At 35.9% G+C, this 23,263-nt stretch overlaps 5 protein-coding genes and 1 non-coding gene across 6 annotated transcripts, besides 1 other annotated feature; 3 read left to right on the top strand and 3 right to left on the bottom strand.

Moving 5' to 3' along the window:
* Positions 1–640: 640 nt before the first annotated feature.
* Positions 641–1,206, bottom strand: EV154DRAFT_478526 (uncharacterized protein; the record flags this gene model as incomplete). The annotated part of the gene is made up of 3 exons (XM_051598192.1): positions 641–838; positions 898–1,003; positions 1,067–1,206. 3 exons carry the CDS (start codon positions 1,204–1,206, stop codon positions 641–643), a joined length of 444 nt encoding a protein of 147 aa, XP_051460694.1.
* A 3,265-nt stretch (positions 1,207–4,471) lies between these two features.
* Positions 4,472–4,885: a sequence feature (Protein overlapping with rRNA (EV154DRAFT_97597, KAI7894278.1) was converted to a misc_feature.).
* Positions 4,886–5,942: 1,057 nt separating this feature from the next.
* On the top strand, positions 5,943–6,555 carry EV154DRAFT_560505 (uncharacterized protein; the record flags this gene model as incomplete). Its single annotated transcript, XM_051605616.1, has 3 exons — positions 5,943–6,038; positions 6,098–6,400; positions 6,472–6,555. The coding sequence occupies 3 exons, from the start codon at positions 5,943–5,945 to the stop codon at positions 6,553–6,555; spliced, it is 483 nt and encodes a 160-aa protein (XP_051460693.1).
* A 511-nt stretch (positions 6,556–7,066) lies between these two features.
* On the bottom strand, positions 7,067–8,006 carry EV154DRAFT_97530 (uncharacterized protein). Its single transcript, XM_051607873.1, has 5 exons — positions 7,714–8,006; positions 7,553–7,639; positions 7,431–7,497; positions 7,228–7,379; positions 7,067–7,171 (listed from the first exon to the last, which is right to left on the bottom strand). The coding sequence occupies exons 1-5, from the start codon at positions 7,786–7,788 to the stop codon at positions 7,085–7,087; spliced, it is 468 nt and encodes a 155-aa protein (XP_051460692.1). The 5' UTR covers positions 7,789–8,006; the 3' UTR covers positions 7,067–7,084.
* Positions 8,007–9,783: 1,777 nt separating this feature from the next.
* EV154DRAFT_t28 lies at positions 9,784–9,856 on the top strand. Its single transcript has one exon. It is a non-coding gene; the product is annotated as a tRNA-Trp (tRNA).
* A 9,489-nt stretch (positions 9,857–19,345) lies between these two features.
* On the top strand, positions 19,346–21,315 carry EV154DRAFT_459666 (major facilitator superfamily domain-containing protein). The gene is made up of 8 exons (XM_051597492.1): positions 19,346–19,509; positions 19,572–19,675; positions 19,742–19,928; positions 20,015–20,481; positions 20,560–20,624; positions 20,704–20,883; positions 20,983–21,004; positions 21,067–21,315. The coding sequence occupies exons 1-8, from the start codon at positions 19,406–19,408 to the stop codon at positions 21,255–21,257; spliced, it is 1,320 nt and encodes a 439-aa protein (XP_051460691.1). The 5' UTR covers positions 19,346–19,405; the 3' UTR covers positions 21,258–21,315.
* Positions 21,316–22,816, bottom strand: EV154DRAFT_499071 (mitochondrial carrier domain-containing protein). The gene is made up of 6 exons (XM_051600437.1): positions 22,695–22,816; positions 22,462–22,630; positions 22,295–22,393; positions 22,086–22,211; positions 21,838–21,999; positions 21,316–21,771 (listed from the first exon to the last, which is right to left on the bottom strand). The coding sequence occupies exons 1-6, from the start codon at positions 22,772–22,774 to the stop codon at positions 21,382–21,384; spliced, it is 1,026 nt and encodes a 341-aa protein (XP_051460690.1). The 5' UTR covers positions 22,775–22,816; the 3' UTR covers positions 21,316–21,381.
* Between the last annotated feature and the right edge of the window lie 447 nt (positions 22,817–23,263).

The following is a 23,263-nucleotide window of genomic DNA, read 5'->3' as shown; positions in this document are numbered from 1 at the left end:
TTTTTTTTTTTTTTTTTTTTTTCGCTGAGGGAGATTCTTTGTTCTCACCCTTAATTTTGTGTATCCACTTCACCTGCAATGGTTAGCTATATTCCACTGATTTCTGTTTTCCTAAGAACCAATGTCTTGTATTTCTTCCAATAACATTAAATATGACGAGCTTATAGATATGTTCAGGTTATGACAATGGAGCGATATTCTCATTTTTACGGTATTTATACTAGTACTGTATACGGGTTAATTTTTTTTTGATCTGTTAGTGAAGCTTTGCAGATGATACAGATATAACACTATAATGTAAATTCCTTACATCCCACAAAGTACAACTCATATAAATACTTGAGAATACATCTATTCCAGTTGTTAAATGGCGCAAAGCTCTATCCCATCAACCAATTAAACTGAAGAAAAAGGTGTATTCCAACATTCATGCAAGTGAGTAGTAATTCTTTGGTAAATAAAAAATAATGACGCCCCGCACGTTTTAAATGAAGTGAGGCAGTTTATCATGTTGGACTGTATGACCAAAAACAAAGCAGTACTGCGCATGTATGTTAATTAACTAAGCAAACAATTTCGCACAAAGATACAAGTGTCATTTTGTTTTTGTTTTTTTAAAAAGAAGGGGTATAAATGTTTATTATTTCATTGTGAACGGCACTGGCATTGGTAATAAAAAGGGGCGTTTGACTTGAAATTGAACTTGGATGCCATCTGGGTGAGAACAATACACTTTCATATCACTCAATGATGTACCATAGAAAGCAAGACCTCCACCACCTACACATTCTCCAGAAAAGCCACTCTCTGCCACTCCGTCACCAAAATTAAATACAAGCTATATTTATCCACAAACTTCTTAGACGTGTGTGATTATTATTTTACACACTTATTTACCTTGAAGTTGACATGAGACTTTTTATTACCGCGTGGATTACACTCACTGTTATCGTAAGGACAACATTCTTTTCCACCATGTCCAATTGTTTTCTTAAAGGAGACGCTATGTGAAATAGATATTATTAGCACTCCATTTGAAAGAATTATAGCTATCATGACGAGTTACTCTGAGGGAGCTGATTCTTCTTCGACATAAACACTTGAATTTTCATTATCTAGGTAATTGTATACACAATAAGCTTGAACGAGTTGCAGCCAAACCAGTAGCACGGCCAATGATGTTACACACATGAATCTAAAAGTCATTTTTTATTTTTATTATTAAATGATTATGATGGGCAAAAAAAAAAAGAGAGACTTATTTATATGATATTTATACCACTCAAAAGGCAATTTATGATAGATTTCTTTGTCGCGACACTATTTCTTTATTATTTGATTGTGAGATCATGTTTTCAATTATTATTTATTTTTGCATTTCGGTTACAAAGAATTAGATTTAATAAAGGGGTTTGGCTCAATATATATGTGCTTATAAACGAAAATGCACGATCATTACAGCAGGGAATAGCTTTCATACGCATAATCTGTATTTTTTTTTTTATCAGAGCCACGTTTTGTATTTATATGAGTCTTTTGTTGTTTTTGGTTTATTTTTATTTTATGTAAGATATATGTATGGTATGTCTCGGTTGCTAGTCAAGGCAGTACTTTTTTTTATTTCTGTCATATATGTGTAAGTGTTGATTCTTGTCTCCGCAAGTTTATTCCAGATATTGGATGTTTCAAGTGATCTGTTTTGTAAATTGTGGTATAATGCTGGAAGAGGATAGCTGCTTTTTTTTCAATTCAATAGGTGTGTAGTGGTCATCGTGTAATACGAAGCTGACAGGTTTATTCTCGTTTAGAATGCAATTTGGAAGGATGGTGATGCACTCCTTCTTTAAAAAAAATAAACTGGGCGGCTGTACACATCAGCAATCAGATAACCTGTGCTTACATTAATAAGTATGATAGCAATAAAATTCGGTTATTTTAATCATAATTACTCGTGCTTCCCATTATCTTCCATTTGTCCTTGTTGCATTTGCCCATTACAGAGAGAATAACTGATTCCAAAAGCAGCTTATATTCCGAAACGGAACCAGCAAAGCAATGGAATAATCTATCAATCCAGTCTTTGCTCCATTGCATTGATGAATGGATAACCAAATATGTTTGTGCTTTATGCGGCATCAACAGTGAACACTTCGGGGCATTGACAAATGCTGTTCACTGCACTAACATGGGCAAAGAACAAATGGGTCAACCTTCCATTTTCCTCATACTTGTTTGACAAGGTATAGCCCTTCTCTTTCAAGTTTCGAATGAAGGGATTCATGTGGTACTGATTTTCACCTTCGTTAAAGGCCCGTCTCAACAGTACACGTTGGTTTGTGATGTCTTTTGCAATCACTTTCGTCTTTGAGCACTGGACGTTGTTTACGGCCGCAACAATGGCGGATGTTTTGGCGTTTGCAACGTGCATCTCTTCAATCGTACGTTGATGTTCATAATGAAGCTCACGGTTGTTGACAAGACATAATTTTTCTTCGCCTGCCAACATGTCATGATTATGGACTTTGTTGTGGCTTTTAACGATACAACGATCTCCATTCTTTTTAGGCAAAACTACTCTGATTAAAAATTCGCAAGTTCCGGTCACTGTAACCTTAACTCTTTTGTGAGAGTTCTTGGTACGAACAGCTCCACACTTGTAGCTAAATACACTGGCGTAACAAACAAACAAAAAAGGCTGACCTTTTAGCATGTCCAACGGGAGAACTGTCCCAGTTGAATAACTGAAAACTATAAACGGCTGCATCATCAGGTCAAGCCTCTTCAAATTCCCCGGCAGAGGCAGGCGTATCACCTACGGTGGGAAAAGGTGTAGTTTCGAAAGCAGCAATTAACGTTATAAAAGTTCTTTCCAAGGAAGAAAAAATTTATTTACTTTATTACGTAACCAAAGAGGCTTTAAAAGTTAAGTTTACACATACATCTGAAAATAAAAGAGTATTTCTACTCGCATAATTTATTTCAATTAGTTTTGAACATACGTGTAATCTTAACTGGATGATCGATTTGATTTTTTTCACAGAAACACGGACAAACCATTACCAAGTTCAGCATTACATTTATAAAGCTACAGGTAATTATATAAAGGAACCTGCTTGATTAAGAAGGCAATTACTTCAACCGCTTCAAAAGGCAAAAGTCAAGAAAAAAATGAGGGTTCATATTTAGCAGAGTCTCTCAAGCAAAACGTATGTAATTTGAAAGATGGAATGGGAGCTGAAAATTCGAGAAAGAGCTTTAATAACAGGAGGAATACAGAAGTCAGTTGTTTCTTTATTGGTAATATGACACTAGTTTCAATGACAAGACATGCTGTGTATTTGTTTACATACGTGTCATGTAAAAAGATACAGGGGGTTTGCAGTAAATAGGTCATGATTTGTTTATCATTCAATACAAAGTAAGGAGCATAATAAATTATCATCACAATTTAAAAAATCAATAACGCATGTATGTTTTGCTGAAAAAAACAATTACTTTTTTGGGCAAGGCTGGAGACAGACTTTTCGATATTACCTTTGTATGATGATCTATCAGTATTTACCGCTCTGGGTTTCTTCTCTTACTACAGTCAAGCATGCATGCGTTATGAATTAAATATAATATGATTTTTTTAAGGGCCTCCTGTCTGCTAGGTGCTATTCGTGTCTTGAAAATTCTATGATTTTCGGTACTGGAAAACTTTGTTATCATCCTTTTGCAGGACAGCTCTATAAGCACTTGTACTGAAATCTGTATCATTTCTTATCACTACTCATTATTGTAAACTTCATCATTATATCAATCCCTATAAATTGCGCATTATGCACTACTCAAATCACCTATATTCTTTTGTTATTAACCGAATACGACTCAAAACCAGTGAGTAATTTTTGGATATCATTAAGCGCGAAGAATAATGGCAAGTCTCCCAACAACCAGGGAAAGTGGACGTGGGCGATTTCCTTGAACGTGTATAAACCCTTTGCAAGTATTTGAGTGAGATAAAATGTCAGCCATTGAATCCTGTAAATATTATAACGCGTTGAGCTATTTTCTCTTCTTTCTCTTTTCAGACAACTTGCCATATATTTGAACAGCGATGGTACCTTTAATTTTGTGAACATCAATTGCATTTTTAGTAGATATCATCAAACGAAGAGTGTCCAACCATAGAAGCTTATTGCAGGAGCTTTGTTGGATTTTAATTTGACTCCACACGGGAAAACTTACCAGGTCCAGATATAATAAGGATTGACAGATTGTAAGTTCTTTCTAGATTCTATGGGCGGTAGTGCTTGGCCGTACTTTTAGTTCGTGGAGAGATTTTTCTGGTTAATTCCGAAAACAAACGAGATCTTATTCTACTAAATAGCAAGAACAATTTTTGGTTTCACCAAACCCTAAACTACTTCCAAAGGCTAATTCGGGGGAGGTTTCATTCATTACGGAGTCAGGTTGGGAATTGTCATTTTCATTCAGTTTTGCATCTGTCCAACGGAGATGAGTAAGTCGTTGGGATCACTAAGCAAATAAGAAAGCATTTGTGCTTTTCAATAATGTTGATAACGGGATTTTGGTATTTCTTGAATAGACGACTGTCGTTGATATCTTTAAAGATATATAATTCATTATTCATCTGTTCTTCGTCGATAAAGTTTTTCCTGATATTGGTCAAATAATTATGTATTCCCTGAAGTGTTAATTTGATAAGTCCTATCGGTTTACTTGGACCACAAGAGGCGGCAGAGACAGTAAAAGAGACAGCAGTGGCAGTAGGAGTAGCATCAGTAGAGCTTGAGGGACCCTCATCGTTACTAGGGCTGGATAATTCAGACGGCAGACTGTCGGCTGTCTGAGATATAGTCTTAAAAACATAAGATTGCATAGATTCAATTCGTTTATCGGTCACTTCATTAATCAACCTCGTAGAGCCCCAAGCCAATTTTGAGAAGAATGACAAAGTCCGTCCGTTTTTGCATATAGTCTGCGCTTGATGTCCATGTTTTATATTCGGTAATGAAGATTAGCCTTGGAATGGTAGTGATCGCCTAATATTTTTCCAAATTTTTGCTGTGTCATATTTCTATCAGGACAGTCCCAGTGTGCAATATACTCTTTAAACGTAAGAGAACCTCCATTATCAAGGCACCATTTGGCGTCGTTAGGAACCAGTCTCTCTTCTTTTTAGGAGGAGGCATTTATATTGATAATGAGGCTATTTCAAAGAGCAGAGGTACCATACCATGGTGCATATTAAAAAATTACCGCAATGAAGCGAAGGTATGTTTAAAAAAGACTCATTTATAATTGATAGAAAGAGCATCTCACGAATTTTTAAAGCTTGAAAAACCGTCACGTTAAATTCTGTATGAGGAAAGTTTCATTCCGGTAAAACAAAACAGGGTTACACCAATACCGAGACCCATAAATACGTGTGTATTTTTGGGATTTTATTTATAGAAACAAGAGAAAAAAATAAAATAGTCCAGACATTTATCTGCAGGGAGTTAAGAAGACAAAGAAGCGGATTTTTGGTGTAAGGATTCTTCTGTTCACTTTTTTTTTTTCTGATGATACATGTGAAACAGAAAAGTGGCATGGTTGTTTAGATAAACCGGGGAGAAAGCACTCTATTTGTGTCACTATTAAAATTTCTATTCGGGGAAGAAACACGCGATACCAGGCATGTCCTTTCTTATTTGATAACAAAAAACCCCTTGTTTTTATGAATGAGAGGGGGTCGATAGAGCATCACATAGCGTCTAAAACAAGGACACAAAAAAATAGTTCTCTTCTTTTTTTTTTTTTGTTGGGTCTGTTTGAGCCGAGGTGCTCGATTTGAATTTTTTTTTTTTTTTTTTTTTTTTTTTTATATAAATAGGTAGTGGAACAGGTTTTTGTTTTTTTATCTCTTTTATTCACTTACTCTTTATTTTATAAATATGGCTGACGACACTGCACCTAAATCCATTCCTCCTGCTGATGCCAAAGCAGCTGTTGTTGAAGCTGAAAAGAAATCCAAGAAGCCCATCCGTCAAGTATGTACAAATAAATGATTTTTAAAAATGGTTTAAAGTATATTAAAGTGGATGTTTAGGCTGTTGGAGCTATTGTTGTTGACACAACAACCAACAAAGTATTGATGCTTTCCAGTCGTAAGCAAGAGGGAGCCCATCGTCTCCCCCGTGGTAACTGTGACGAAAATGAAACCCCTGAACAAGCCGTGGTTCGTGTTCTTCACGATGAAGCTGGTGTTGAAGTGAAGGAAGTCACTGCCAGAGTAGGTACTTACACAGAAGCAAATAAGAAGGGTAAAATTGTGGGTCATCATTGGATTTTTGAAGTAAAGGATCCTGTTCTTCTTGATACTTGGCCTGCATTGGATCGTAAGCGTGTCTGGGTAAGTCTTTTTTATTTATTTATTTATTTGTTTTTATTAAAGAGAGAATCTGACATTCATTTTGTGTGTAGTTTACCATCGAGGAAGCCATTGCTGCATCTGCCGATCGTCATATCTCTCGCTTAGCACTCCATAACTGTTCTTTAAACCATTAATTCTCTTGTTATTCTTTTCTTTTGCATCTTTTTTTTTACTTTTAGCATCCCCCCCTCCTTTTTTATTCTATTCCCCTCAACCCCACATACAAATTGTTTTAAAAATGATAAAACTTAACAGCAATAATAATTTCGAATATGATAGTGTCATACATTTTCGAAATTAAAGTGGCGCTTGGCTTAAAAAAAAAAGAGATTGACGGTTTGTTATGATTGTCGTGATATGCTTCATCAAATTATCATTAATTAAAGGGGGGGGATCATGCCAATCCATGATAAATATTATACGGGAATGCATAAAAAAAAAAGTCATAAGCCCACAGAAAGGTTCCCTTATTATCATTGAATGCAACATGCAAATCCATTGCCAGATATTTCGTTTCTCGTTCGTATTCATGATATCAATAAGCGTCTTGTTCGAACATATTCTTTACCAATTCCAGATAAATCAATTCAAACGACATGCAAATATAGAACGTAAAGAAACCCACTGATGAACTTTATAAAAAAAAAATCTTTCCTATATGTCCTATGTATTGACCAAGGTTGTCATTTCAAATGATTGAGTAAGATACGGTTTATTCGCTACGATGGAAAGGGCTTCCTCCAATGTAAACTAATAAAAGATAGTTAATAACTTTTTCCCCACTCAATAAAAAAAAACTTATTTACCCATCTTCTGTCTCTCTTCTTTCTGGCAGGCCACTTTTTTATTAATTCATCGATTTGCAGCTCATAGATTTTGATGTGTGATTTAGGTCTTCCCTTCTTTGAACATTCATAAAATGATCCAACAAGTCCTACAATCTGTCCTCGTACTCCCACTATTTCCATGAATAATCTTTTCTTTATATCTTTTTTTTTTCCGTCTTTACCTTGTTCGTATGTTTCTCGATGGACGTCAGCCTCCTGGTTTATATAGCTATCCACATCACACTTTGCCTATACATACGTTAAGTTAAGAATGACTTGGTCTTGAAGTTGAACGAATACTTACTGGGACCCATTTCTTCTCTTCATCTTTTAGACTCGCTGTGAACATGACTCGTTTTGTACGAGGATCTGTGGGTAAAATATACACAATCTAAGTACATTTTATCACCTGTTAAATTTAGAAGGAAAAAAAAAAGGACAGAGAAGGGTGCATGTGGATCTTACTTGTCTCAAGTCATCTTCGTCAATATCGTCAAACGAAGGTCTTGGTTCATGTTGGTCTGGTTCATTAGACATCATTATTTAAAAGGTTGTATGGAGAGAAAAATGAGAGAGAAAAGAAAAAGAGTTCAGCACTTTATGTGTTACTTGAAAAGGGGGGGCGGTGGGACTGGCGTTCCTGCAATGCGAATTTGCCCGTTCCATGACCCGGTAACTTTCACTATTAAAAGATATCTAATTTCCATCATGGGGAGGTAATATTTCCTCTACTTGTGTAATGCACCATGCAAACATGAAGGTAAGGGGTGTTCGAGTAGCATTTTCTCTTTCCCCCCCCCCCATCCCAACTCCTGTTGTCTAGTGGTCATAACCCTTGATCATCACACTTCTGTGGTTCCTAACTGCATCTTTTTTCGTAAAATCCCGGCAATATAATATTTTTGGTAGTTCAGATCCATTGAATATCGACACTTCTCAACGGATGCATATTCACACACTCATAAATCAGAATGATGCTATTGTACTGTAAAGCATAGGCACAACCCAACAGGATGATTCATGAGAGCATCCATGTCTAATAAATAAGGTTTTCTTGGTATCCTTGCTCTCTGAATCGAGCATTTGCTTTTATTTGTTACTGGCATTTTAATATTAATAATAATGATTACGGAAGACATGCCAACCATTATAAATCTATCAATCATTTTAAGACCGCCTTTTTTTCAATTGCAACCATTATGTACACATCGACGTTGAAACCCCTCCCAATCTTTGTACTTTAGAGGGAAAACCCCAGGAGTAAATTAAATCATCAATTAGGTGCTGTAAATCAACAAGAAAGTGCTTATGCAAGCATGGAAACACCCCTCTTTTTAAGACGTCGTAAAATTTCAATTTGAAGACACACGCATTGTTCATAAAAATACCTCTTTCAAAGAAAACTGTGATATTAAATAGAGAACTCTTTTTATAGTATGTATATGGCTCTTTCAGTTAAGACGAACGTCTGTGTTAATATAGTATTACACACTCTATCAAGGATAAGAACAACACACACAAAAAAAAACCCTCGTGAGTAACTGTGTATGTATAAATAAAAGTGCGTCGTGTATCTTAAGCCATGTTGTATGAAGGCTCAAGCAAAAAAAAAAGACCGGAAAACAGAAAGCTCATATTCAAGTTATGATAAGGGGTAGTAATGAATGAATAGGGCCCTTCATTTTTACGGTGATCATCTTTAATATGTCCGTATGAAGGGTTTGTTTTGATTTATACCGATGTTGATGGAATATAAACAAATCATTCACAAAAATTTATTAGGGGCGTTTCCCAGACGACTATACGGTTAATCCCAAAAACATTTCTCATGTGAATTTCATAAGCCCTAAACTTACATGAAAATCGATACTGCACCCAGCAGATCCCGAGTTACTGGTTTGAGAAACGTTTCTTGTGTTGCCAACTCATTAAAGCCAAATATTCTACTAAAAATATTAATTTATTGTCATCCTTCCCTTCGCTTGCTCGTCCTTGTCAATTATTTCAAGAAGGAAAATAATATAAATGTCATACACACGCGATACTAAATGAGATACTCAACATTGTTGCTAAAAAAAACCCACGTTAACATGATAGAAGAAATACTGAAGCAACTGAAGAAAAAGTTACAAAACATTTTGCCTCTTTGGCTAAACATTTCTTTTCAGATAGTTTGGTAATACGTGTATGTATCTTTTGATAAATAATGCATTTCAGATCTTTTTTTTTCTCTGCATCGCTTTCAAAAGTTCATGGGCTGCAAGTTTGAGTTAATATCCAAAACCCTCGATTCTCAAAGTAATAGAGCCCAAAGCATGGCTAATTTTATGGTACATTTCTCCGTGATTGACCACAATCAAACCACTAAGTAATAATAACGACTACATCTATTTCATATCTACAACTTCAGACCCTTCCTTTCAACGAAAAAAAATTACTGACCAATCATAAATCTTCCACGTGGATATCACGTGACATACAATTTTGTGATATTATGGTACTTCTATGTTTTATACTTCAGAGATACCATCTGATGGGGGGTTGGCGCAATTGGCAGCGCGTTGGATTCCAAATCCAGAGGTCAGGAGTTCGACTCTCTTACTCCTCATCTTTTTTTGTTGATTTTTACTTCTAGTCGGAGTACGAACGTACAGATATATGTCGTGACTGCTTTTAGATAATTATAAATATGTCAGATCAATCCTTCAATAAAACAATAACTCTTTTACTACTCTACTTAAATATCTATAACTAAGCTTAACACTTATATCAGACCCGACATTTGGTAGCACCAGATTCTTTTTATTTTTATTTTATTGTATACCTTTGTATACAGGATTTATGGATAGACAGAAATTTTTAAATCAATTTGAAATCGAAGAACGAATTGAATCAGGACTAGATATTGACAAACGTGCTGGTTATAACAAGTTAAGAATCACTCACAAGAAAGACATCTTACCTGGAGAAAGACTCAAATCGACTACTGCAAGAGAATCACATTGGGATACATTAGCAAAACCTCTAATTGATAAATATAATTTGGAAATAAGAAGCTGCAATAAAATGAATGATATAGAAATGAACAACGATAACAACAATACAGATATGAACAACTTAGCTGCAGCATTAAAAGAAATCGTCAATTTGGTTCAGAGCAACAATAACAATAATAATAACCAGGACTTGGATCTCATTAACAAACCAACCAAGTACAATGGAACTAGGGACCCTTTCGTCATTGATAACTGGATTCGCTCTATCGAAGATTACAGAGATTACAAGGACTGGACTGGCTCCCAAACTTTCAAGTTTGCTAAAACCTTACTTACTGAGATGGCTTCCGTATGGTTCAGAAATTTAGAAGCCTCTGAGTCCGCTCCTGATAATTGGTTGTCCCTGAAATCCCGTATTCTGGTATGTTTCAAACCTCTCAACTCAGCTCAGATTTTTCGAGATAAACTGGAAGAATTGCAACAACGAACGAATATTTCCAATTATATTCAAGACTTTATGAATCTGAAACTGGGAATTCCTAGAATGACCGACGATGAAGCGGTTGCGAAATTTATCCGTGGACTTAAAAGTAAAGATGCCAGAATCCAACTGCGCAGTCTTTACCGTGGTGATCAATGTCCATCAATGGATGAGGTTATTCAAGCGGCGTACACTTTTGAGTCGGCTCGGAATGAACATGGAGTTTTACCGTCAATTCCGTCATTTGCATCCGATTCGTCTATGCCTGAACCGATGGATCTTTCGGTCACTATTGCCCGTGAAGTACTAAACTATATGAATAATAATGGTGGTCGTGGTGGTTCTCGTGGTTTTCGTGGTGGTTACCGAGGTTCCCGTGGTGGTTCGTATGGCTCTTCTCGTGGTGGTTCGTATGGTTCTTCTCGTGGTGGTTCTTTTGGCCCTCCTCGCGGTGGTTTTCGTGGTGGTTTTCGCGGTGGTTTCCGTGGTGGTATGCATGGTGGTGAAAGCCGTTCTTGCTATAATTGTGGTATGGTGGGTCATCTTCAGTACAATTGTCGACGAGGTAATGCTGAATTAAACTACATGAACGATTCAAATGACTACTATTATGACAACGATGGTTATTACCCTCACAATGGTTACCATCATCCTCAAGAACAACAACATCAGCAAGGTTCTAACCCAATGCAAGGCAACCCTCCCCCCAGTAATAGTTTAAATAGCCATAATAATAAAGATTCTTCTTCTGCCCAGTATTCGAATGATTCATTATTATTGTACTCTCTGTTACCGTCTTCTGCCTCGTTTGTTAAGCCATTGAATGTCAGTCAGGCGATTATACAAAAGGATATTGATTTCTTGCTTCATGCCGAAAATATTCAAAACAAATTGCCGTTATATCGAATTCTTGTCAATGGTCATCCATGTATTGTTTTGATTGATTCCGGTGCAAGTGCAAATTATGTCAACCCTAGATTATTGCCTTTTGTGTCGAATGTTAAACCAACTGTCCAAGGTCAAATTGTCGAAACAGCAAATGGTCAACAAACGGGAATCAATTCTATTGCCTCTTTTTCTATTGCTCTAGGTGGTTATACTGATAGAATCGAAGCATATGTTTTCGCTACAAAATTTGATGTCATCTTAGGTCGATCCTGGTTATCTCAAGTGCAACCCATTCCTGATTGGTTCTCTGGACAATGGAAAATCCGTGTAGGTAACAACCCTAATCAAGTCACTATAATCAATCCATTGCAATTGCATATGGTTCAATCAATAGCTGAAGTAGCTCAGGTTCCAGATATAACAAATGATACTGCTGCTCCTCTTGATATGGATTTTATGATTACTGCTAAACAATTGGATCGGTTACTTAAAAAGGGTAAAGTAGATGAATGTTATTTGATAGATCTGTCAAAAATGGATGAACAACATGATCTGTTGGTCATGGTAAATACTCCAGTTTCTGGTATGGTACAACAATCAGCCGAAGAAATTACAAACCAAGAATGGATTGATGAATTTGCTGCTGCTTACCCGACGGTGTTTAAAGGTGTTATTGATAGCCTACCGCCTATGCGTGATTCTGTCGAAGACATGATTGTTTTAGATCCTAACGTTAAAATTGATGCTAAACCTCCTTATAAAATGAGTCCTTTAGAACTGCGTGAACTGAAACGTCAATTGGACACTTTGCTTAAACAAGGTTTACTGGAGCCAACTTCATCACAATATGGTACCCCTGTGCTTTTTGTAAAAAGTCCAGCTGCCGTCGCGGGACAACCGCCCAAATTACGTATGGTGTGTGATTTTCGATCTGTCAACAAGGATACAATTTCTCAGCGGATACCTGTACCTCGAATCGATGAATGTCTTGAACAATTACATGGTGCTCAGTATTTTAGTTCGATTGATTTACAAAGTGGTTTCCATCAACAACGATTAACCGAGAGCGACTCCGAAAAAACAACCATTACTACCAGATATGGTCAATTTCGTTGGAAAGTTATCCCATTTGGTCTCAAGAATAGTGGTGCTCAGTTTATGAAAATGATGAATTCTGTGTTACATGAATACATTGATAAAATCTGCATAGTATATATTGATGATGTTTTAATCTTCACGAAGGAAAAAGATATAAATGTTCATAAACAACATGTACATATGGTAATGAAAAAGTTGGCAGATGCTGGTCTCGTGGTCAATCGAAACAAGTGCAAATTCAATCGCAAACAACTTACATTTCTCGGCTATGACATTATCGCTAATGCTGGTATCAGCCCTTCGAAACGAAAGGTGGAAGCTATTCTTTCTTGGCCTACTCCCAAAACGGTTCAGGATATTCGAAAGTTTATTGGTATGTGTCAGTATTATAAATGTTTCTTGCCTTCTTTTGCTGGTGTCGCTTCTCCCATTACTGACCTTACAAGAGGTGGTGGCCATAAGCAACGAGGTATTAACTGGACTATGGAATGTCAAGCTGCATTTGAACAAATTAAGAAAATGATTACATCTGCTCCGGTATTACTTACGCCTTGTATGACAAATCGATGGCGCATCGAATGTGATAGTTCGGATTATATGTGTGGTGGTGTTCTACTTCAAGAGGATCCCAATGATGACAACAAATGGAAGCCTGTAGCCTACGAGTCTCACAAATTTAGTACTCCGGAAAGAACATACCCAGCTCAGGAACGTGAATATTTGGCTATCTTACATTGTCTTCGTACATGGCGCTGCTTCATCGATGGTAATGATTATGAAGTTTACACTGACCATTTACCTCTGAAGTATTACAATGACTCTGCCAAAATTTCTCCTAGACTTGAACGATGGATGGCTGAACTAAGCCAGTACTCTCCGAAAATCATTTACAAAAAAGGTATCGAGCAAATAGTACCGGACAGCTTAAGTCGAAAAGAAGGCCCTGATTGCGTTCCCAATGATAAATCTTTTGAACCTCGCTATCTATACGACTCACCTGAAACTTGTGCTGCAATTATCTCTGAAAAGACCCGCCAGTTTGATGATCCACTGATTACAGATCCACTTCAAGATTGGCCGTTATTCTATTTTCATGATGAAGATTCTTGGCCTGCTAATCTCAAAAAGCATTTGACTCAACAACAAAGCAAGTTTGTCGCCAAAGATAGTCATATCTGGAAGAAGTTAATTAATTCCGTTGATTCTATTGAGAACATGGTCAAGTTTATTCCGTTCAAACGAAGAGCTGATTTAGTGGAAGACTTTCACAGAGGTTTTGGTCATCAAGGAAAACTCACTGTTACTCAATTGATGAAAACAAGATTTTGGTGGCCGAAAATGGCAGGTGATATATCTAACTGGTTGTCTCAATGTCCTGAATGTCAATTGCATTCTCGAAAAGAAAAAGATATCCATCATGCTCCTATGAAACCTTTGGAGGTGCCTCCACCATTTTCTCGCTGGCATTTGGATTTCATTGGTGAATTACCACTTACAAAGAATGGTAATAAATGGATAATTATGGCTGTCGATTACAATACAAATTGGCCTATTGCGAAAGCTCTTCCGTTTGCTACAGCTGCTGAAATAGTCAAGTTTATCTATGAAGAAATAGTCATGCGTTTTTCTTGTCCCGTGGAGATTATAACAGACCGTGGGGCTAATTTCATGTCCAAGATTTTGAAACAGTATATGCAGAAGCTTAAAACTCATCACATTTTTACCAGCGCATTTCATCCTCGTACAAACTCGAAATGTGAGCGCCTCAATCAAACTTTCAAACACATGTTAACAAAGTATGTTAAAGGTGAAGTTCACAGCTGGGACGAATTTATGGAAACTGCTCTCTTTGCTTGTCGAGTCCGTAAGCATGCTACTACTGGTCTTAGTCCTTTCTATATGACGTATGGCGTTGATCCAGTCCTACCAGGTGATCCACTCCGCCCATTTATGGACCCACTTACGGAAGAAGACCCAGAATTAATAGCTGAAGATGCTCTTACACATTTACGCTATCTTCGAGAAAATCGATTCCAAGCTGAAGATAGACTAAGAATCCAAGCTGACAAAGACAAACAAAAATGGGATAGTGCATTGAAAGGCAACAAGACACAAGAGTTCAAGATTGATGATTATGTGATGCTCAGACATGAAAGTAAGAAAGGACTTGAATTCAACTGGATGGGTCCATATCAAGTTTTAAAATGCAACATGGATTTCAACACGTATCAAATTAAAGAAGTTGATGGCAAAATATACTCCTCTTGGGTTCACACGGACCGGTTACATCCAGTTAAATACGACGGTTCCCCAATCGACAAATCTTGGTATATCCCTCGCACTGCTAGAGCAAAGGATAAAATTATGAATTCATAATTTTTTCCCGTACATGAAGCTCTTTTTGGGAAGGGGGTATTGTCGTGACTGCTTTTAGATAATTATAAATATGTCAGATCAATCCTTCAATAAAACAATAACTCTTTTACTACTCTACTTAAATATCTATAACTAAGCTTAACACTTATATCAGACCCGACATATATTTTTTATCGATTTTCTTGATTTGTGAGTTGACACTAGGTAAATGGGCATGAGATGCAGCTGCACTGCGTGACCAATATTATTTATTTATGCGAGAAAAGATATCTTTTATTATTAATATGCAAAGATCAAAAAATATAAAATATAGTTGAAATTACGATGCTCTCGCGCAGCATCCTTCTTCATACGCTTTGACCTTTTTTTGGGATTGTCGGCTTAAACCTTCTTGCTGGCTTGATTCATTTGTTCCACTTCTATATGAACAGTGGTATTGGCCCGATAGTTTATTAACTATACAAAAAATAAACAACATCTTTATTTTCTACCTTTTCTATATAGCACGTATTACTTATCAATAAATCAGACCACGATAAGTCTTTGAGACTTTCTGTCATTGTTATGATAGTTATTACGATATTTTAACCTATGAAATAAATGTAGAGTAGATAAAAGCTCCTTTGTTAAATCGAATTGTTGATTCTATATTGGCGTAATAAAAAATAATGATATAAAAATTAATAATGTATTAGGTATGGATGTGAACAATTCCGGGCACATAGTTGGTATATTGTATATCTAAATCTGGAAAAAAAAAAAAAAAAAAAAAAAAAAAAAAAAAAAAAAAAAAAAAAAAAAAAACAAAACGGAAATGCCGTATGCTAAAACTGTTCTAGAGAGAGCTGTATATATGTATAATTGGCTAAGCGTAATAAGACTGGAGCTCGTATATCTACCGTTACATTTTTTAACGAGTGGTCTTGGGACCTGTTAATTGTCACTGCGAAAAGATTTTTTTTTTTTTTTGCAGTAAACTGTTTCCTAGTCGGTGCAATAAGAGAACCTGACCTGCTAAGGTTGACAATAGGTAGATCTGGATATACGTTCTGTTTGGCCAGAACCGTTTAAAAGTTTGACTTTCACTATCCTTCTCAACGTCGGATAATCTCGTTGTGTGGAAGTTTTTCTATATAAACGATACAATAAAATTATTCTTGGAACAAATAAATAGAACCGTATTCAAACAGAAATAATCAAATTAGTTAAAATAGACACATAACATGGGGTGGTACATTGGGTTATTACAGAGCTTCTTTGAAAGTATATTGCGACAGAGATGTGCTTTTTTTCACTTACAAGTCAAATAAGACAGTGGCATACATGCTTAAAGCTGTATTAGACAAATTTTGGACTGCCAAGTTTTTGGCTCGATCATCTGATTTAATGGACTTGTATTACAAAAAGAGAGGTATTAGTGATAAAAGTAACATGAAGACATTACATAGGCAACGTCATTGACAAATTGGGCCTCATCTTTACTAGCTTTTTTTGAAAACCGCGTTGATTTTAAATAATTTTATCAGTGATCTTCCATTATAATAATAGAATCAAAGCAGTAATTGACAACATCATCAGATTGATTCAAGAGATATACACGATTTACAGCCATTTTTCTCGGTGACAATGAGTATTGTACTGTACAAAAACTTTTTTGTAGCATTGAGTTCGGAACTGAGAAATTTTTTTTTCTGGCCCAAGTTCACTTTCTCAACAATCCACTATAAATGCAGATGGTAAGAATCTGTTTCTAGAGAAAATTTTGGTTTGCTTTTGATGTACGTACTATGGGCAATTAAACTGTTATCATCGTTCTCTGATTCTTCAATCTACACGTAAAGATACGAAAAAAGTACTTGTAGACCTCGATATGGGATGTGCTTTCACTGTCTCAAACATGTATGGACAAAATTGTTTTCAATCCCATTATACAATTCAAGTCTTTTTACAAACATACCTGCTTGTCCTTTGTAAAATAAAATAAAATATCGTACTCAATTTAAGCAATAGTTGAGTAAAAAGCAAAAGCTGTCAAATCTAATTTAACAGAAAGACTTGCACACAAAAAAACTGACGGCTAAAATCATGTGAAAAAAAAAAGATGATAAAAATGGGTGTTTTCACTAATTGTCAATGCAACAGCTGAGTCTGCATAATAAAGTTAATGTAACCAGAATTCAATCTAATTAAAATCGAATATCACTTGCTTGATCACCTTTATTAGCGTACTTTTTTGATAAAGACTCTAAAAGAGTACTAAATGGTATCCCTTGCATCTAAAAATACACATCATCACAAACCCATTTAATCCATTCTTGTTTTTAACTGATTGAATAGTATTTTTTTTTAAAACACTTAAACATCCATTTATCGATTAAATATAATTCACATTGAATCAATTGACAATTTTGTTTTCGAAGTATTGCTAGACAGCAAGCTTCCTATAAATATGAATACATATTAAATGCTTCGAGTTACATACTGGGTTTAATCATTCCCGGATCTCTAAATTTAATGTTATGATTTTGATTAAACGCCCCCAAAAACCTGGGGAATCTGAAGTGTAGGTGGTCATGAGAATCCATCAGGGCAAAAAGTGTAATACATTTTATTTTGGGGGGAATCAAAGACATCTTTTTGTAGTCTCAGAAATTATTCTTGGTATGGCTACTACTCCTCCATTTGGCATCCAAAAATGTCCTTCAAAAAAAGGTAAAATAATAATAGAGCACCATCTCATCAATGTGATTACTGTACCCTCATCAATGATACGCTTCAAGATAACTGCAAGCCAACATAATCATTTTGCCTCATTCTAAAGTATAAGAACTTTAAAGTAGTATCATGAGTTTTGATATGAATAGATTTACCAACTATGTCTATCATAACAAATTCATCGGCTTTTTTTGATGAGCTCCCCCATTTTCTTTGACTCCTTTCTGATTCTATTTAAATTATCTTTTTGCATTAATCACTGGTGTAATTGAGACTATATTCACTCAATCCTGTGAATTGCACTTTATTAGTCATATTGCACATAGTTTTATTTTAGTTAAAAAAAAAAAAAGGCTGATTTAGCTCAGTTGATATATCTCTTATTGGTAAAAATACGTACAGTCTATGTAAATAGCTCTAGACCTCATGAACAAGGTTTTTTTTTTATGGTTGACCTTATGAATAGGTCAGTAAATCAATTGCATTATATAATGCATCCCATTGCTGTATTTAACAAGGTTACAATACCAATTCAATTCGGGAGTCTACACAAAGAATATCCCTCCCATGTCATATTATTGGTGTCTGATAAAATGTATTCTAATTAAATTTGTAATACAATCGTTATCAAACTTTTTTTTTTTTTTTTTTTTTTTTTCATTTAAATTTGAATGCAGCAAAAGTGTGTTGGTCGTGCGCTTATTCACCCGCGGTGGATATATATATTTATATCAGATGTCAAAGGTCACAAGACACCCTCTTAAAAAGTTGACATTTGAATTTAAATTAAAAATACCCAAAAAAAAAAAAAAAAAAGGCCCATCATTCTCAAATGAGTCAATTGAATGAGTTAACTCTGGGCAGTTTATGTTTTTTTTTTAAGAAAAAAGGCATTAAAAATGGAAGGGAGGAATTTTTTTTTTCCCCACATTGCCGCGGATATGCATCCCTTCAAAAACCTTAACACTACTGATTATCGATCAAACAAAGCGCGCGCCCCTTTTACGGAACAAAATAAAACCTTTTTTTTTTAATAGATAAAAGTGTAATGTCATTGATATAAGCAAATGTCACCAAAATGTTACAATCTACAAAATTCATATGTAAAAAATGACTTCCTCCATTACTTATCTAGATTCAAAAAAAAAAAAAAAAAAAAGTAAGCAGCTGATATCCATGCATTATGTGAGATTTTCCTTTGTACACGTGTCAATTCAATTTTATTTTTAATTTTTTGAGTATTTGACTACAATTTCTCCCTTTCCACTTGTCATAAAATGAATGCAAGAAGCAAAAAAAGTAATTTGTTTGAAAACCATGAACTGGGTAAAAAAGCGGTTTAGGATCATGGGTCTTAACCAGAAAAAAATTCCATTGAAAAAATTATATATACCAATTTTGGCAACCTTCAATGTTTTTAATTGGTTAAATACCAATTTTTTTTTTTTCCTTGGATTTATCATTGATTGTGACTATTTCAACATCATTTCTAATACTTTTTTCCCCTGAAAAATAAAAAGGATTTTTTTTATTTCCTTTCCTTTTCTTTCTCCATTTTTTTTTTTTTTTTTTTTTTTTTTATATATATACATACACATAAAAAATGACGAGAAATTCAGCTGCGTTAGAGGAGCATACCAGTGCATGGTCAAAAGCACGTCGTTCCAACATTGGCGTGGCCTCGGTGGTTGCCCTTACATTATTTACGTAAGCATGAAAAAAAAAAAACCCTTCACTTTTATATATATATTTTAACCTTTCCTGTGTAGTGACATGCTCGTCTATGGCGTTGTTATACCTTGTTTACCTATTCTTGTCATTGATCGATTAAAGGGAGATTCCACCATGGTTGGATTTTTATTTGGATGTTACGGTATGGATTTCCTTTTCTTTCTCCACCAATTACTGTTTATTTATATGTTTATGACTCTTTTTTTAGCGTTTGGTTTACTTTTAGCAACTCCTGTGTTTGCAATCTTATCAGACCGTTATCAAAATAGAAGATATCCGATGATGGGTGGCATGTTAGGATTAGTTGTTTCAACACTCGCCTTTGCCGTTGCAGATACCTATCCCTTATTAGTTTTAGCTCGTGTTGCTCAAGGTGTTGCGGGTGGTGCCTCTTGGTAAGAAAAAAACAAAAAAGAAAAGAAAGAAAATTTTTCATAGATTATACTTGGCTGATCTTGAAAAAAAAAACATTACATAATAGGACGATTGGTTTAGGATTGTTAGCAGATGTATTCCCCACAAAGAGTTTAGGCGTCGTTATGGGAACTGTGTTAACATCGCATACGGTGGGTTTCGCTATTGGTCCTGCAGTAGGAGGATTTCTTTATGAGTATGGAGGATTCGCTGCTCCCTTTCTCTTTTGTGCTGCCTTTGCCGTGCTCAACTTTTTCGCCATTGTTTGGTTGGCGGAGCCCAAACATGAACATATCGAGGAAACCTCAGATCACGTCTCGCGCGCTCAAGAAGACATCGAGGATGAAAGTACCCCTTTAATCAACTCTAAAAAACCCAAAGTAAAGCTCACCATGATCAGTCTTCTCAAAAATTGGCGTATCCTGTCCTGTGTCTTGTGTGTCACCGTCAGTGCTTCCGTTTTCGCTGGTATCGAGCCTGCCTTACCCATTCATTTACAAGATAATTTCAATGCATCCGCATCTACCATTGGTCGTAAGTTCGATGATACATCCCCCCCTTTTTTCTTTTAGTCTACTCGTCTCCCTTCATACTCACTTTTTTTTTTATTAGTGATTTTTGTTGCCATGGTCATTCCTGCTTTCCTTGCTCCTGTCATCGGTCACATTTCTGACAAGGTATTTGTTATCCCCCCCCCCCTTTTTTTTTCCGGCGGCAGTAGGAATAGAACACATGAACTCATATCTCTTTCTTTAGATTGGTAGACAAGCAATTATTGCTACAGGTATGGTCTTAATGGCTGTTGCTTCACCTTTAGTAGCCCTCAACTATTCATCCATCTACTACATTATTCCTCCTCTTATGGTATTCGGACTTTCCAGTCCTGTCACACTGACACCTATTCTTCCAGAAATGGGAGAAACTGTGCATGAAATGGTAAAAAAAAAAAAAAAAAAAAAAAGAGAGCCTCAGTTAAACATGAAAATCGGACTCACCTTCCCCTCCTCTTTTTTTCTTCTTCTGGGAATATAATAGGGTGGCGCTGCCTATGCTCAAGGTAAGATAAAATTGAAAAGGGAGGCATGGGATGGTTAATAATTTTTATTTTTTATTTTGTAGTGTATGCATTATACAATATGGCGTATTCGATTGGTATGTTTGTTGGTCCTGTTGTTGCAGGATTGATCATGTCTGCTTCTGGTTTTGAGACATTGATGATTGTATTTGCTACCGCTCTTCTTCTCTGTTCTCCCATCATGTTGAATTGGGCTGCCGTCTATAGAAAGGTCATTTCATTCTTTTCCAAGTAACCCATCTTTAAAAAACAGAAAAACCAAATAAATAAACAAATGTACATACTATTATTATTGGGGTGGTGGGTGGTGGGGGTATATATTAAAATGAAAAAGAAAAAGGGAGGAAGGGGGGGGGTTTCTACTGGTACAATGGTGACGATTTTTCAGCAGGCAAGAGATGAAAGCCAGATTCTTTTAATGCAGTAATGACATCTTTTGCCAATTCAAACATGAGGAAATACACAGCTCCTGATGGACCCGCTTTGAGTAAACCAGGTACAATCCCTTTATATAATGCCCACACGCCTTCGTTACGTACAATCTTCTTCATACACCCCATCACAGAATCATGATCCGCATAACTTGGAATTGTTGATACCACATACGCTTGTAAATGAGGTCCCTGCACTTGCAATCGTTTTCGAACCACATCTAACGGAAATACACCCGTTTTACTAATAATCCCTGCAAGTGATCCACATATCATATCGTCTGTCCTCTTGTGATTTTCTGAAATCACTTTTTTTACCTATCATTTTTTTTTTTAAATTACAGCTTTCAGATATAAGCAGCTAAAGTTTTTTTTTTTTTATACCTTGAGTGTTTGGAGCATGGAACATAGACCTTCATAACTGAAAAACATCAAGCCCATATACGGCATAATTTGTGTAATGGACGGACCCAAACCACGGTAAAAACCACGGATGCCTTCCTTTTCGTATATATCGGATACAGCATGAGCCATACTATTGTAAACCTAACTTTACCCTATCAGTTCGATGTGTTCGTCCCCGCCCCTAGCAACGAGAGGCATCCCCCTCTCCTCCCTCTTTTCTTTTATACCTTTGTCTCTCCCTGCATTGCAAACCGAGTCCGCAATAAATCAAACGGGTACGTTGTAGCCGTAGCAAAACTACCAGCCAACATACCGGAAATAAACGGCTTCACCGAAGGTACAATCCTGTCTTCCTATACAAAATTTACACCAAAAGACATTTTTTTTTTTTAGTTGATTTTTTAGCATAATTTTTTTTTTTTTTTTTTTATATTACGGTTTTGAGAAATGCATCCAAATAATAATACGCATAGAATTGAGATGCACCGTACGTCACGTACAGATATTCCGCTGCCACATTCCCTTTAAATAATCCCTGCCCCCCCAAAATAAGATTGCGGTTAACCACGATGTAGACTAGGATTCCCACATTTTTTTTTTTACCCTGATACCCTCTTCGGCTAAAATGGTCTTAAACGCTTGGGCAATGCCAGAATATTTCACTGTACTTTTCACAGCGTTTCCACCATTCATTGAAAATACTCGCTTTACGTTAGATTCGGGTTGCACTTGTAGTCTAATCTTGACAACGTCTAAAGGAGAGATGGCCATTCTGTTTTTCACAAAGAAAAAAAGAGTCAGATACAAGACTTGAAAAAAAGATTTCTTCTTATTACCTAGTTGTAAGACCCGCAAAACCACCACAGACTGCAGTTTCAGTGGCGTTGAGTTTTGAGGAGGTGACATGAGAAGACATGGTGTATATATGTATATGTAAAAAAAAAAAAAAAAAAAAAAAGATAGAAAAGAGAGGGAAACTGGGGGGAAAAAAAAAATATGAATTTCACCCCGCCTTTTTTTTTTTTTTTTTTGTGAGAGAAAAAAAGAACCAATGGAAACCTCAACATCAGCATTACTCTGCTTAAAAAAAAAAAAAAAAACGTCCCCATAACAACGATGGAATTGTATTTTTGTAACATGCATAAGACACAATCTCAAATGATCAAAATTAAAAAAGGAACAAACCCCACTCTAGTGACAGATGACAGATATCCTATATATAAATGGGTTGTTGAAGGAGGGGCGGTAAATGAAATTTTAAAGAAAAAATCATTCTCTCTGTTACAAACAGGGGCTGTTCCTAATACAACGCAAAAAAACTGCATGACATAGACACTGTCTCTACACAATAGCGTCATTCAACTCCTTCTTTAGTATGTATGCAACCTGTGTTGACAAGCTTAGA

Source organism: Mucor mucedo (assembly GCF_025094135.1).
Source record: "Mucor mucedo strain NRRL 3635 chromosome Unknown EV154scaffold_18, whole genome shotgun sequence".
In the NCBI taxonomy this organism is placed as follows: Eukaryota; Fungi; Mucoromycota; class Mucoromycetes; order Mucorales; family Mucoraceae; genus Mucor; species Mucor mucedo.
Note: the sequence above shows the minus strand (reverse complement) of the source record. Positions and strands in the feature narration are given on the sequence as shown.